Source organism: Emydura macquarii, unplaced genomic scaffold (assembly GCF_026122565.2).
Source record: "Emydura macquarii macquarii isolate MOO-44397 ecotype Brisbane River unplaced genomic scaffold, CSIRO-AGI_Emac_v2 contig_306, whole genome shotgun sequence".
Taxonomy (NCBI): Eukaryota; Metazoa; Chordata; order Testudines; family Chelidae; genus Emydura; species Emydura macquarii.
This window is the reverse complement of record NW_027130443.1, coordinates 2,296,940-2,311,203: the sequence shown is the minus strand read 5'-3', so window position 1 is coordinate 2,311,203 and position 14,264 is coordinate 2,296,940. Positions and strand designations below refer to the sequence as shown.

Genomic DNA, 14,264 nt, shown 5'->3' with positions numbered 1-14,264 from the left:
TTCCCTCTGAAGCACCTGGCATCGGCCACTGTTGGAAGACAGGATTCTGGGCTAGATGGACCATTGGTCTGACCCAATATGGGCATTCTTATGAAATCTGAGAGATGGGAAAGCCTTCTGTTGTGTTACTTCCTGTGCTGGAAACCATGTGTCATAGTAACTTGAATTGTTCTGACTTCACTTAGTGGTGTTAAGCGGTCTTTGTTCTAATTTTTTTAATGTCTGTGTTGTCATTGCCATAGGCAATAGTCTAATTTCCTAGATAATGTTAATTTCTTGATGTGCGTGAGTTTTCAGGAGTCTACATACCATGTTTTTTAACCAAAGGATTCCAGAAAAGATGTGTGACACCCAGTCTGAAAAATCATTTTTGTAAGACTGTAAATGAACTAAGTAACTTTTCAACTCAAAAGTATCTCAAAAAATTCAAACAGGCTAAGATTTATACATCCTTTTTCAAAAATTAATCAAGATGGAACTAGAAAATTGCAAAGGTCCCATTACAAGGAAAATCCTTGTGCTACCTTATCAATGGGACCACTCTCAGTGCTTCCATAGTAGCATGAAAGCTCCCTGGGGCAGGGATCAAGTTTTCCTTCTGCTTGTGAGGCAGCCAGTAGAACAGTAAGATACCAGTAATGTCTACCTTGGTCTGATAGGTCTGATCCAGCTCCACTTTGTATAGTTTGACCTGTTCGTCATGTTGATTGCGCAGATCCTGCAGGGCCTGGGCCATTTTGAATTCATACTCCTGCTGGCGACTGCTGTCTATCTCAACCAAACGGTGCTCATGCCGTTTCCTTGTCTCTCTTACTTCCTACATAAACAAAAATGCAGGCAAAGACCCAAGTTAGACTAAACAACATGGTCAATTTCTTTTACACCACAATTAATTATTTCTGTGTCATATAGCTGACAGCATCTCACAAAGTCCAACACTGTTAAAAACACAAACTTTAGATCTGTTAAGGTGAACTAAATGTTTTAACAGATACAAAGTCATCTGGTTCCTTTCTACAGGAGCTAATTTATAAATATATTCAACCATTCATTGTCTTCACTTTAAAAAATGCAAAAAGAGATCTAAAATAAGGGGCTATTCTGTGCTTCATTAACCAAATTAAGAGAAAACAGGATCAAATACCAGTTTTAACAGCAGAACAAGAATCCAAGCAGTGCTGCACAAAATCCTCCCCCCTCAATACACAAACATTAAACCCACTAGTAGACAATATTCTCTGTAGAGATTCATATATTATTCTGGTAAAAATTAATAAACTGTGAACCAGTTACATGAGGTGAAAATAATTAATTCATATGGGATGTGCACTTAAAGCTCAATCTGGATAGGCCCTATTCATTGAAGACTTTGAATTAACAAATAAAAATCTACATGTATCTTCTTTCCCTGAAGTGTAACAAAGACCTAACTGTGATCCTCTTGAATGTTATTGTTTACACTCAGACAATCTGTCTCTCCAGAAAACTGTGGGATCTTGATGCCATTGATTAACTCTTTCATAGAAACATAGAATATGAGAGTTGGAAGGGACCTCAAGAGGTTATCTAGTCCAACCCCCTGCTCAAAGCTTTCAACACGCTTACATGCATAGGCAACATACATGGAAGGCTAACAAGAATTCAGAACAACTTAACAAATTGTCTTACAGAAACACCTTACATCTGTAAACAGAAAACAAACTTTTAAACTATGAAAACATGCCTTTCTACTTACTGTGATGTACCATAATCTGATAAAGAGAGTTCCATCTTGTAGTGTATTTTATATGCCAAGATAACTAGAAGGCAGTATGATTTAGACAAAAAAGTGCAGAGCTAGGTAGTTCTGGGTGCTTACCTCAGCTCTGCCACTGATTTAACATGCTACTTTATGCAGGTCATTTATCTGCTTTGTGCCTTAGTTTCTCTACTTATAACATGGGGATAATGATGCTCACTTACCTAACTCACAAGATCAGACAATGTTTGTAGAGCACTTTGAGCAAAGGCTACATAAACTCTGTGTTAAAATTAAGTTGTCAGATTGATCATACCTCTTCAAATATGTTCTTCCGGAAATCCAGGTCCTCTTGTAAGCTCTGGCAGCGATTCTCCAAGTCCACCCGCATTAGTGTCTCCTTCTCCAATTGCTTCTTAGCCACAGCATGACCATCTTCTGCCTAGTGAGAAGTTCAGAATCCAAATTTTAAAACTGTATTTAAGTTCGACTGGTGTCCCTGTTCTCTATTTATGAAATTCTACACAGTGCCCTTCATTTATCTGCTGTTCCCAAGTGTTCCCAGCTATTTGTCTGTTTCAAAGTTAATGAGTTTCCCAAAAGAATACCAGTGACAACATTTAAAACAACTTTCATATGCAGATATCACCTACTACAGTTCATGTTTATCTCAGTGCTTGTTTTATAACATAGCTAGGGATTGTTAGTTCCCCAAAACTTTATAGGTGAGTAGATTATTCTTTAAATATTTTCCATTGGAAAAACCTGGGTATGGGTATTGCTATTGCACATACTTAATGATGTAAAAAGATGGTGCTGAAGCAGTGCTGAAATGCCGGGCTTTACTGGAGAAAATGTTAGGTTGCCTTTGCTTATGAACAAACATTTCTTGGTTTCATAAACCAGTTGAGAGAGACAGGCATCTGCATACCAAAGTTGCTCTATGGAGCAGAAGACACACACATACAATTTTAATCTTTATATTTCACAAATCAATCTCTAAGTAGACTCATTAGCATGGATGTTCAACACATTACAACAGTAAACTAAAGTAACAAATTCAATAGGATAGAGTCCTTCTATGTATTTATATAAACTCTAAAATGTTCATACCTTAGCAAGCTGGGCCCGCAGATCAGCAACCTCTGCTTCCAAATTGCGCTTCTCATTAAGAGCAGTACCGAGTTCTGCTTCACTCCTATGGAACAGGGCTTCAAGATCCTTAATGCGACTCTGAGCCACGGACAAATCTGCATCTTTCTTTTTGTAGCTAAAAAAAATAATGTATATAAAAACATTTTCATGATTTGACTGCTAGTTTTATTTCTTTCAAAAGGTTTTGTTACACTGAGGTTCCACATCCCAAACTGACCTCTAGCAATTATTATCCATTATGTACCGCTAGGTGGCCCCAGACTACTATCTATTAGAAACTATTAAAAATAACAAACCACTGTAAAAAAAAAAAAACCAACAAAAAAACCAACAAAATCTAGTTTCCATTGAGCTGTTGCAAATCCATTGCTTACTGAAGAGAAACTTTAGTGACTTTAGCCATATGGGGGGGGGGGGGAGGGGGGGGAGGAGAGGAGGAGAAGAGATTACATTAAACTGGCTCCCCAGCTAATAGTGATAAAGTCAACGTTATATACACATGGCAGTGTCCAGTGCTAAATAAAAATTCCATTTAATCAATAAACAAAGTTGCATTACACATTTCATCCCCATGAGCCTTACAAACCTTGGATCTGATCCTTAGAGTAGCAGAGCACCTGCAACTCCCACTGAAGTCAATGCATGTTGCAGGGGTTCAATACCACTAAGGATCAAGCCCATTCTACATAATGTACTCATTCCCAAATTAAGGAATCATTTCACCTACCACTGAAATGAAGTCACTTCTTGGGGGTAAAGTAGCAACCATTTAACAGTACCCAGGAACAATACACCACAAATTTTGACATAACTTTTCTCAGTGCAGGTAGCCATACTTCATCAGGAATGTTTGCTGGTTGATTTGCATTTGTACACGGATAGAACAGGCTTTCCTACTGAAAAGGTCAAACTTTTTAGAGTGCTTTTCCCTCGGTGTCATCTTGGGAAATCATTGTTGTTTGGACTTTTCTTGCAAGAGATCCTGGCACCTGATGTGAGCAGAAATACTTAAAGCTCTCAGGAAGGAATTGGTGTAATCTATCAGCTCTTTTAGATGTAGCCACTAGAGATGCTGGGATCTGCCACAGGTCCTTAGCTGGCTCCAATAATCCCTTGTTGATCAGCATGGCAAGACTTCCAAGCATAGAGTGGTGCAGAATATAAAATAATTTTAGGCTTCTCTTAAACTACCTCCAGTGTCAAGGGTCTCAGCAACATGTTTCACAAAGTCTTGGAAGACCGACCGACCGACCTGCCATAAGGCAATGTAACCAGTGGGGGAGCAGGGAAGAAGGCAGAGGATGCTGACTTACAGGCATATGACTGCATAACCCATGCCCAGCACAGCCAAGACCAATAAGCATATGCATATTGGACAAAGGAGGATACCAGGGGCCTGTTCTGAATGAGACCTTCTCTTTTCCTAATCACAGAGTGGCCTTGTGGAGTCCTTCCCTGATTCTCAATGTAATACCCAGGGAGAAGAACGGGAATGAATAGGAGATGAGTTCCAATGGAGAAGATGAAAGAGAACACCTCTCCCTTTCTGGTTTGCTATGGCACTCCAGTAGAACAGACCTCTCCCATGTAATATGCGGCACTGTGATTTCAGTGACCAAAAACCTAGTACAAGGACCATAAATAGACCACTTAGTGGTGAACAGGCCATCGCTGCCACGGTGGTGAATACCAAGGTGATGGATACCCATACACCCAAGTCCGAGAAAGGTGGCACTGAAAAGTCGGCAGATTTAGCCAGTACTGCAAGCACTCTTATCACAGCCAATACTAAAGGGCCAAAGAAACCAGATCTTTTTAGGCCATTAGCTGCTGTCAGCTCCAGGGCTTGAGATGAATCTGACATATACCAACTCATGTCTCAGCTCCAAGGATCTCAGGAAGGGAGATCTACGTCTTAGCTCCGCTGGAGTGATGCTCCTTCCTGCCCCTTCTTGAAGAAGTCAACACATGATCAAAGTTGATGACTGGAATCTCTTAAGGTACACCTACAGTGCAATAAAAAACCCATGGCACCAAGTCTCAGAGCCTGGGTCAATTGACTTGGGCTCACAGGGCTCAGGCTGTAGCACTAACGACATTCAAGCTCAGGCTGGAGTCCAGGGTCCAAGGCGCATCCCCCTCACAGGGTTTCAGAGCCACACTCCAACCAGAGTCTGAACATCTTCACTGCAATTTTTAGCCCTGCAGTCCAAGCCCCGAGCCAGATGACATGAGTCTGCCATGGCTGTGCCACTGGTCTTCACTGCAGCGTAGACATACCCTTAGAAGTCTCAACCCTGGAACTTGAAGTGAAATTCCCCCCCCCCCAAAGGGAAAAGATGGCAGGGGTAAGCTCTTGTTGGGATAGCATGACAAGGAGCCAGTCATCCAGGCAGGGGTGCATCGAGTAGCCAAGATGGCACCTTTGTGCTGTCATAACAGCGAAGACCTTCATAAAGACTCATGAAGCCGTGGAGATGCCAAAAGGGAGAACCTGAAATTGGTAGTGGTGCTGTCCCACCTGGAAATGGAGAAATTTCCAGTAGGTTGGGTGGATGTCAACATGGAAGTAGGCTTCCTACACACCAAAAGCCGCAAACCAGACCCCATGGGGAAGGGAGGGGGTAATAGATGCCAACATCACCATATGAAACTTGAATTACCTTATAAAAAAGTGTTTAGTAATCGAAGATTGAGAATGGGGCGAAGCCCTCCACCCTTCTTCAGAATGAGGAAATATGGGGAGTAGAAGCCTCTCCTCTTATAGGGAGGTGCCACATGCTCTATGGCGCCCTTTGTGAGAAGAGCATCTGCCTCTTGCTGGAGAAGGCATTAATGGGAAGGATCCTGTGGAGGTGTCCGATGGAAGCAGGGCAGGGGGAAAGAGAGAAAGTCTATGGAGAAACTATGATGGATAATTTTCAGTACCCAAAGGTCTGTGATGATCTTGTCCCAATTGTGGACAAACAGGGCAAGCTGCCCCCAAGGATGACATGGGGTGTCGCAGGTGGCAATGGGGAGGGCCTGCAGTTCTCAAACAACACATCAAAACTGTTTAGGTTGTTGGTGGGCAAGACACAAAGAGATGGCTGTGGCAAAGGCTGTGGGTCGCTGTGATCAGGGAACCCCCCACACAGGCGCTACTGGTGCCACTGATAGTATGACTGGGTAGGACGCATACGGCCGGTGTCAGAACTGCGGGAGCTGCTGCTTGCAAAGTGGGGACAAGGTATAGATCCCCAGAGATCATAGTCTGGCTCAAGAGTCCTTCAAGGAGTGGAGGGACTTGTCCATCTTTGAGTAAAACAACTTGTCCTCATCAAAGGGGTGGTTCCTCTATCGTGGTCTGGACCCCCTGAGGAAATCTGGAGGACTGACACCATGAGTTGTGGCACATGACAATGCCGGTTGCGAGGGAGCGCAAGGATGTGTCATTTGCCTCGACCGCCGCTTGGAGGCTCACCGTGGCAACCAGGCACCCTTCAGCCAACAGGGCCTGAAATTGCTGCTGCTCATCAAGTGGCAGCTTGTCCTTGAACTCCAGTAGCCTAGCATAGTTATTAAAATCATATTTGGCTAGCAGAGCCTGATAATTTGCAAGTCAAAATTGCAGCATCACTGAGGAATAGACTTTTCTTTACAAAAGGCTTAAGCACTTAGCTGCCCGGTCTGAACAGGAAGAACTTTTGTGTTTGTTTTAGCGTGCCTGCGCCGCTGCTGCGTGCACAACCAGAGAACTGGGGGATGGATGGGGGAAAAGCCTGCCTGCCCCCTTAGCTGGGACAAAGTACCTGCACTGCACGTTTCGGTATGGGGGTATAGGAGGCAGGGGTATGCCACACTGCCCATGCAGGCTGAAGAATGGCATCATTAATGGGGAGCGCCATCCCTGATGGTCCCTGAGGCTGGAGGATGTCCAGGACCTGATGCTGCTGCTCATGAACATCCTCCTGCGGTATGCCCAGGTCCGCTGCTCTCCTTGGTAACAGGTCCTGGTATTGCCTGTGATCGTAAGGGGGAAATAGGGAGGGTGGAATGAGCACCTCGTCCAGTGATGAGGAAGCAGCTGTTGGGCCTAGCAGAACCAGCTCTATGTCCACCTCTTCCTTGGAGCCCAACGGCACTGGTGGAGGAGCGTGAGTCAAGTGATATGAGACTTGGGAGGGTGGGTATTGCTGTCAATGAGTCCCAGAGAGCCCAGTTCAGCCAAAGGGTCGGGACCTGGGGATGCAGTAGGCCCCATAGGTACTTATACCAAATCATCGCTGTAAGGTTGTAAGCCGGAAGATAAGGTGGCCAGGGACACAAGTCTGAGCTGTACCTAGACATAGGGAGAATGTGGGCTTCAGTTCAGAACAGGTTTCTGAGACTGAAGATGGTTCCAGTAGCAATGGAACTAGCAAAGAGGGCAGGCAACAGAGCAAAAATCAGCAGGGGTTGGTCTGCAAGGAACAGTTTGTCCTCCAGAACGAGAACCTCATGGACAACTGGGAGAGCGGAGAGAAGCGGAGAAGGCGGGTAGTGTAGCTCCAGTTTCTCCAGTGGGAGAAAGGGCTCCAAACATCTGCGAGTCCAGGGAATGCCCTTGGAGATGCCAGAAGACTCAGGCGGTGTCCTTGGGGCTGGCTGGACCAAAGAGTGCGGAGGAGGTGGTGGGATGGACGGTGCACATGCTGACGAGTGCTCCACCTGGGCGGTAGCCAGACAACCAGCAGTGCTGCCAGATCCTTCTTGCACTTTGCTTTACCCCCAATGCAGGGAAGCTTGGAAACCAGTGCAGCAGTGTTGTCATGTGGCATCTCATCTGACCTGACTTGCGGAGGAAACGCTGTCCTTAGAAGCAATCATCAACGGGGACTTGCTCCTATGCTCATGAAAGTGCTTCTTATCCTCATGTCTGTGACTGTCCTTGACTGCCAATACTGGCGGTTCTGGGACATGAGAAGTGCTGGGAGGGGCGCTGACCGCTGGTGACGGACACTGCACTGATGGTTCCAAAGGTCCCAGATCCCAGTGGTGCACTGTCTCATGGCTTCCTCCATGAGGTATTTGCAGAGGCGGCGCTCCCGTGCTTCCTGAGTCCATGGCAGGAAAGACTTGCAAATCGTGCAAAGAGTAGCGATGTGAGCCTCCTTGAGGCAGTAAAGAAAACGCCGGCACTTGTTGCTCACAGACAAAGCACGGGCAAGAACCATAGTTTTTAAACCCTGGGATGCAGGGCATAGTCCCCCAGGAGGGGAGGTGCTTGCCCCAATCAGGGTAGACTAACGCTAACTAAACAATACTACTATATACAACTAGCTATCTACAACAAAGAACTATATAGAATCACAGGGTTAGAAGGGACCACAAGGGTCATCTAGTCTAACCCCCATCCAAGATGCAGGATTTGTTGTATCTAAACCCCTACAAGGTGGATCAGGGTGCAGAGGTCTTCCCAGCTTTCTAAATTACACTGCATGGGCTCCTTGGCGTTAGGGCACGGGGCTGCTATATACTCCCTGCATGCACAACACTGGTACATGGCCCTAAGCAGACCTCTATTCCTTGGGTCTGATTCCGTAATCCTTGGGCTGAGGGGTCTGATTCCTTGACTTAATGTCTGTACCCTGCTCGGACAGGGGCCCTTCCTGACCTCCTTGCCAGGGAAGGCTCTTGACCTCTGACAGCCCCACTGGGTGTTGTAGCGCCAAACCAAATGTCCAGTTCTATCTTCCCCTCTGGCAGGGTCTTTTCCCTGAGGCCTCCAGGCCTGGGAAAGGTCCTTTGCCCTCTTTGGGCAGGGTTTTTCTGACCCCCAGTCTTTGTACCTACAGGGTACTCTCCTGCCAACGTTCTGCTCCTTCTCCTAAACCCTCCTGATTTCTGACAGTGTCTTGCCTGCTCACACACTCTCTGGTAGCTCGCCACACTCTCACAACTCCAGCCACACCCCTTCTCTGGAGAGAACTAACACACACTGGAACTAATTAATGGGTTCAGACCAAAACTGTCAAGTTTCATCCTGTTGTAAGTCTCCTTTCAGGGAAATAAGTGAAAAGTGTGACAGTTTACACAATTGCCACATGTGTAAATTAGCCTTCACACAACAGTAACACATGCAGAGGAATCAAATGTCAGCAATTGTTTAACATCAGTAATTTTGAATTAGCAGCAGAGTTTCAGATCAAACTGATTTATTTGGAAAATGCATGCCTTCTGGCATCAACACCAACAATGATCCAGTTGGTGCAAGTTAAACTGTAAAGTATTTCACGTTTCATATTTTGCAGAAGTTAAAACAGAAAGGTATGCTAAAAATGTGGCATTTAGTCACAATACGCAGTTTTAAATTACCCATTGAGAACCATTTGGTATGAGCTCTTACCTACATTTATTATAAGTATATACCATTTGAAAAAGATGACTAAAGCTGATTTGCTTTAAGTGCTTTTTCCACAGCAGCTCCCTAAACTAAATATATAATAGGGATTACACACATTTCAGAGGTAATCTTCACATAGGCATGGAATATCTTGAACACCAAACTTGCTTCACGTGCTGGACAGTGCTCCCAGAGTAAGGATCTGTGTGCACTACAAAATAACTGTTTAAACAGAATGGGGACAGGCAATGTTAAATCATGGTTTCTTTTTTCCTGTTTGCATTTAAAATGTATATGCACACACATACAAATTTCATTTGTATGTATTTGTATCCCTAGAAGAGAGCTTATATCATGCTAGTCTTGCCTGTGTGGACAGAAAAATGTATTAGAGCCATACGTTGCGAGTCATGTTTAATCCTAGTAGATACCTAGGTTAAACAGCTCTCTAACATGTTTATATGGCTAGTGTACACAGGGAAACACCAAATCATGTTATAATAGTTCAGGTACCACCATGCAACCAGAGTTCTGAAATATAAACTAAGCGAAAAACTTCATCACTGAAATTTCAAGCCCTCCTAAATAAGCTCCTTGTTTTAGAAATATTTTAGTTTAAGTGAGATCTCTGGTTACTGTAATTTAAATATACTAATCTCGCTGGCAGGACTAAGTATTAACTAGACCATCCCTGACAGGTGTTTGTCTAATGCGCTCTTAAAAACCTCCAATGATGGAGATTCCACAACCTCTCTAGGCAATTTATTCCAGTGCTTAACTACCCTGACAGTTAGGTAGTTTTTCCTAATGTCCAACCTAAACCAGCCTTGTTGCAATTTAAGCCCACTGCTTCTTGTCCTATCCTCAGAGGTTAAGGGGAACAATTTTTCTCCCTTCTTCTTATAACAATCTTTTATGTACTTAAACTGTTATCCTGTCCCCCCTCAGTCTTCTCTTCTTCAGAATAAACAAACCTAATTTTTTCAATCTTCCCTCATGGGTTATGTTTTCTAGACCTTTCATCATTTTTGTTGCTCTTCTCTGGACTTGCTCCAATTTGTGCACATCTTTCCTGAAATGTGGCACCCGGAACTGGATACAATACTCCAGTTAAGGCCTAATCAGCACCCGGAGTAGAGCAGAAGAATTGCTTGTTGTGTCTTGCTTACAACACGCCTGCTAATATACCCCAGAATGTTTGCTTTTTCTGCAACAATGTTGCAAAACAGTGATGGCAGAATGCTCAAATTAGTAAGACTGTTCAGGTTCCTGCACCAGGAGTGTTTTACATGCCCAATTTTGAGCATATAGCATTCTTTGGCCTGCGCCTATGGATGAAAGATAAGAGGTACTGTTTAGAAAGGAATGCATTGTTGATACCCTGTCATTTGGATAAGATTTAGCCTAGGTTGCTTCTGCCTGCCTATTTTAATGACTTCAGAGAAGGAGGATAAAGATCTTCTGAAAAAGGGATAACTGAATCATCCTTAATTTTTATCCACCTACCCCACTGTTATCTATGCTCTTGGATATGCATATGTTGCCTTCTATATGTGTTTCCTATTTACTGTATCATTTCTACCAACTGCATCTGAGGAAGTGAGCTGAAGCTCACGAAAGCTTATGCCTGCTGAAATTAAATTCGTTAGTCTTTAAAGTGCTACAGAACTCTCGTTGTTTTTGCTGTATACAGACTAACATGGCTACCCTTCTGGAATTAGACTGTGAGTTACTTGATTATTAGAAATTCAAAAGATCCAACATTAGCGGAAAACTGACAAACTTGAGCTTCGTGTTGCTTTGACTGAACAGTGAGGACTTACAGGAGTGTTTCTGTACAAACAACTTTCAAGAATAAAGAGATTAATTTTTATTCAAATATATTCTGGTGCTGACAGACTCCTTGTCACCTTGGTCAAAAAGTTTTACACGTCTGTGACAGTTTGCTCACCTATGAAATGACATATAGCACTCAAGAGTTTAGAAAGTGTTTTTAGAAGAGTTTTAGAAAGTGTGTTTAGAAAGTGATTTAAGAGCGAATGAAAGACACTTTTAGCACCAAGTATTAGAACATAAAACTGATACAACCCAGTTGTAAATTCTAAGGCCTTGTCTACACTAGAAAGTTTTGTCAACACAAGTTACAGCAATGATCAAAAAGCACGGTAATTACAATGCTTATGCCTGTCCACACAGCACTCACTGTCGCTGAAGCACATGCACAGTTGATGCTCTAGCAGACAGTCAGACAGTGCACTCACTGTACAACTCGCCACCTTGTGCCGCTAAGAGTTGTTGGAAGACGGAGAGAATCACAGTGCATCATGGGTGCGGGCTCAATGTCCCATGATGCAGCGATTTCCATCCCATCATTCCATGGGTGTCCAACTGCATTTCACAGCATTTTTCAACGACTCCAGTTTCCTGCGTACCCACCATCTCTATCTGAAAGGATGGATCCTGCTCTGTTCTCTATTGTTATCAGTGCTCTGAACACATCACGGCTAGTCATGCAGTATTTCATGAGCTTCCAATTGAAACTGAAATCTGAGGCATCTGACCTGCTTGTGTCATGCAAACAAACAACGCTGGATTACTGTCTGCATTCACAAAGCATCTGCACATGGTGCACCACTGCTTTGGGCACATGAAACAAGTACTGAGTAGTGGGATTGCATCATTATGCAGGTCTGGGATGACAAACAGTGGCTGCAGAACTTTTGAATGTGCAAAGCCACCCTTCATGGAACTCTGTGTGGAACTCACCCCTGCTCTGCAGCGCAAGGACACCCGAATGAGAGCTGCCCTCTCTGTGGAGAAGCGCAGGGCAATCATCACGTGAAAGCTGACAACTCCAGACTGCTATCAGTCAGTCACTAATCAGTTTGGACTCAGGAAGTTTACTGTTGGAGCTGTGTTATCACAAGTGTGCAAGGCCATTTGTCACATTCTGCTACCAAGGACTGAGAGTCTTGAAAATGTGCATGAAATAGCGGATGGCTTCACAGCGATGAGGTTTCCTAACTGTGGTGGGATGTTAGATGGCACGCATATCTCAATTTTGGCCCCAGACCATCTTGCGATGGAGTGCATCGATAGAAGGGGTACTTCTCTATGGTACTGCAAGCCTTGTGGATCACTGTGGGAGTTTCACTGACATCAATGCAGGTTGGTCAGGGAAAGTGCATGACGCACACAACTTCAGGAACACTAGCCTGTACAGAAAGCTGCAAGCAGAGACTGTCTTTCCAGACCAAAAGATTCCAATGAGGGACGTTTTAAAATGCCCATAATGATCCTGGGAGATCTAGCCTACCCCTTACTGTCATGGCTCATGAAGCCTTATTCAGACAACCTGGATAGCAGCAAGGAGCACTTCAACAGCTTAAGCAGGTGCTGAATGACCACTGAATGTGTGTTTGGCAGATTAAAAGATCACTGGGGATGCCTTTATGGCAGGTTAGACTTAAATGAGGAAAATATTCCCATGGTTATAACCGCCCGCTGTGCGTTTCATAACATTTGTGAAGCTAAGAGTGAAAAGCTTTCCCCTGGGTGGAGCGCAGAGGCAGATTGACTTGCGGCTGACTATGAACAACCAGATGTCAGGGCTATTAGAGGGCACAATGGGGGGGCCATTCGAATCAGGGAAGTCTTGAGGAACTATTTAGACAATGAGCACTAATAAGGTGTCTTTGTAAACAGCACTGTGCCATGCTATGACCACTATCCAGCTTACATTGTGTATCAACGTGAGGTGCAACCACCATATGCAAGAGACAAATAAAGATACCCTCTGTGAAGAACAAGCTGTCTTTATTAAATAATTATTCACAACACACAAAAAGCTGGGCTGGAGGAAAGAAAGCAGGGAGGGGCAGTATGTGAATTATGACAGCTGGATAGAAGTCCAACTATCATTTTGGAAGCTGTCTGAAGGTGGGGAGTGAATGGGGTACTGAGACAGATCGGGAGTTTGGTAGAATTTGTGGGTGGAGTTCGGGGAGGACATGGAAAGCAGTTCTGTATTGGCTGCAAGGGTGGCACGAGAGTTTCTTACAACAGGGGAAGAAACAAACAAAGCAGCTTTGCGGAAGAATCCCCGGCAGAGAATTGGCAAGTACCTCCAGGAAAGTTTCCTAGAGGTCTTGCTGGAGGATTCCTGTGAAATTTTAATGTGCATTAACACATTTTTCCACTGCACTGCCTAGCTGAACAGGGGAATGGGAAGCACATGCAAACACAGCTATTCTTGTGCATTTCTATCACTTCAACCAACTGTTTAATGGAACAAAGCAAAGGACATCTGTACCTCTTGTAATCGAGCAGCACCAGCTCAAAAAAAAAATCAATTACCCAAGCGCCCCCCTCTCCTGCATCCTGTACACCAGAGCTGTAAGGCTGGGACTGGCTCGAACCCTCTTGGGTTGAGAAGAGGTCCTGGCTCCCCATGTCAGCAAACGACCCACTCCCCTCCTCTGCATCATCCTCCAACTCAACCTCCTCATCCATGACTTCTTCATTGGGGTTGAGTCCAATGTCCATTGCCCAAGGGCTCGCAGAGGTATCCATTGGTTTCTTGGAGATGGAGTCAACACTGAGGCTTGCTTCCAGCTCCTTATAGAAGCTGCAGGTCTTTAGCTCTGCACTAAAACAACGGTTTGACTTCCTAGCCTTTTGGTACCCCTGATGCAGCTCCTTGATCCGCAGTATGTCCCATTCATAGCCCTTCTATGCCATTAAATGAGAAATTTGACCATACATATCAGTTGGAGTGGAGCTGGGACTGCACAGCCTCCTCTTCCCCAAATGTTGATCAGATCCAGAAGCTCCAGTGTGCTCCAAACGGGAGAGCGTTTGGTGTGTGGAGCCACCATTGTCAGGTGGGAAGATGTGATGTGCGCTCTCCACACTGAGCAAGCAGGAAGTGGTTGGCTGTAGCTGAATTCAAGCTGATGACCAGAGTGGGACACTTCCTGGAGGCCATTTACCATAACATAACCAAGT

At 44.5% G+C, this 14,264-nt stretch overlaps 1 protein-coding gene across 2 annotated transcripts in view; it reads right to left on the bottom strand.

Moving 5' to 3' along the window:
- The window catches only part of LMNB2 (lamin B2), a 44,693-nt gene that overhangs the window by 15,869 nt on the left and 14,560 nt on the right, over positions 1-14,264 (bottom strand). For both annotated transcript variants that reach the window (XR_010921498.1, XM_067556939.1), the window contains exons 3-5: positions 2,852-3,008; positions 2,055-2,180; positions 647-817 (exon numbers count right to left, since the gene is read on the bottom strand). Coding sequence is in view for 1 of the 2 variants with exons in the window: in XM_067556939.1 (XP_067413040.1) it covers positions 647-817; positions 2,055-2,180; positions 2,852-3,008 (454 nt within the window). In the remaining variant the exon portion in view is untranslated. The remainder of the gene's footprint in view (positions 1-646; positions 818-2,054; positions 2,181-2,851; positions 3,009-14,264) is intronic.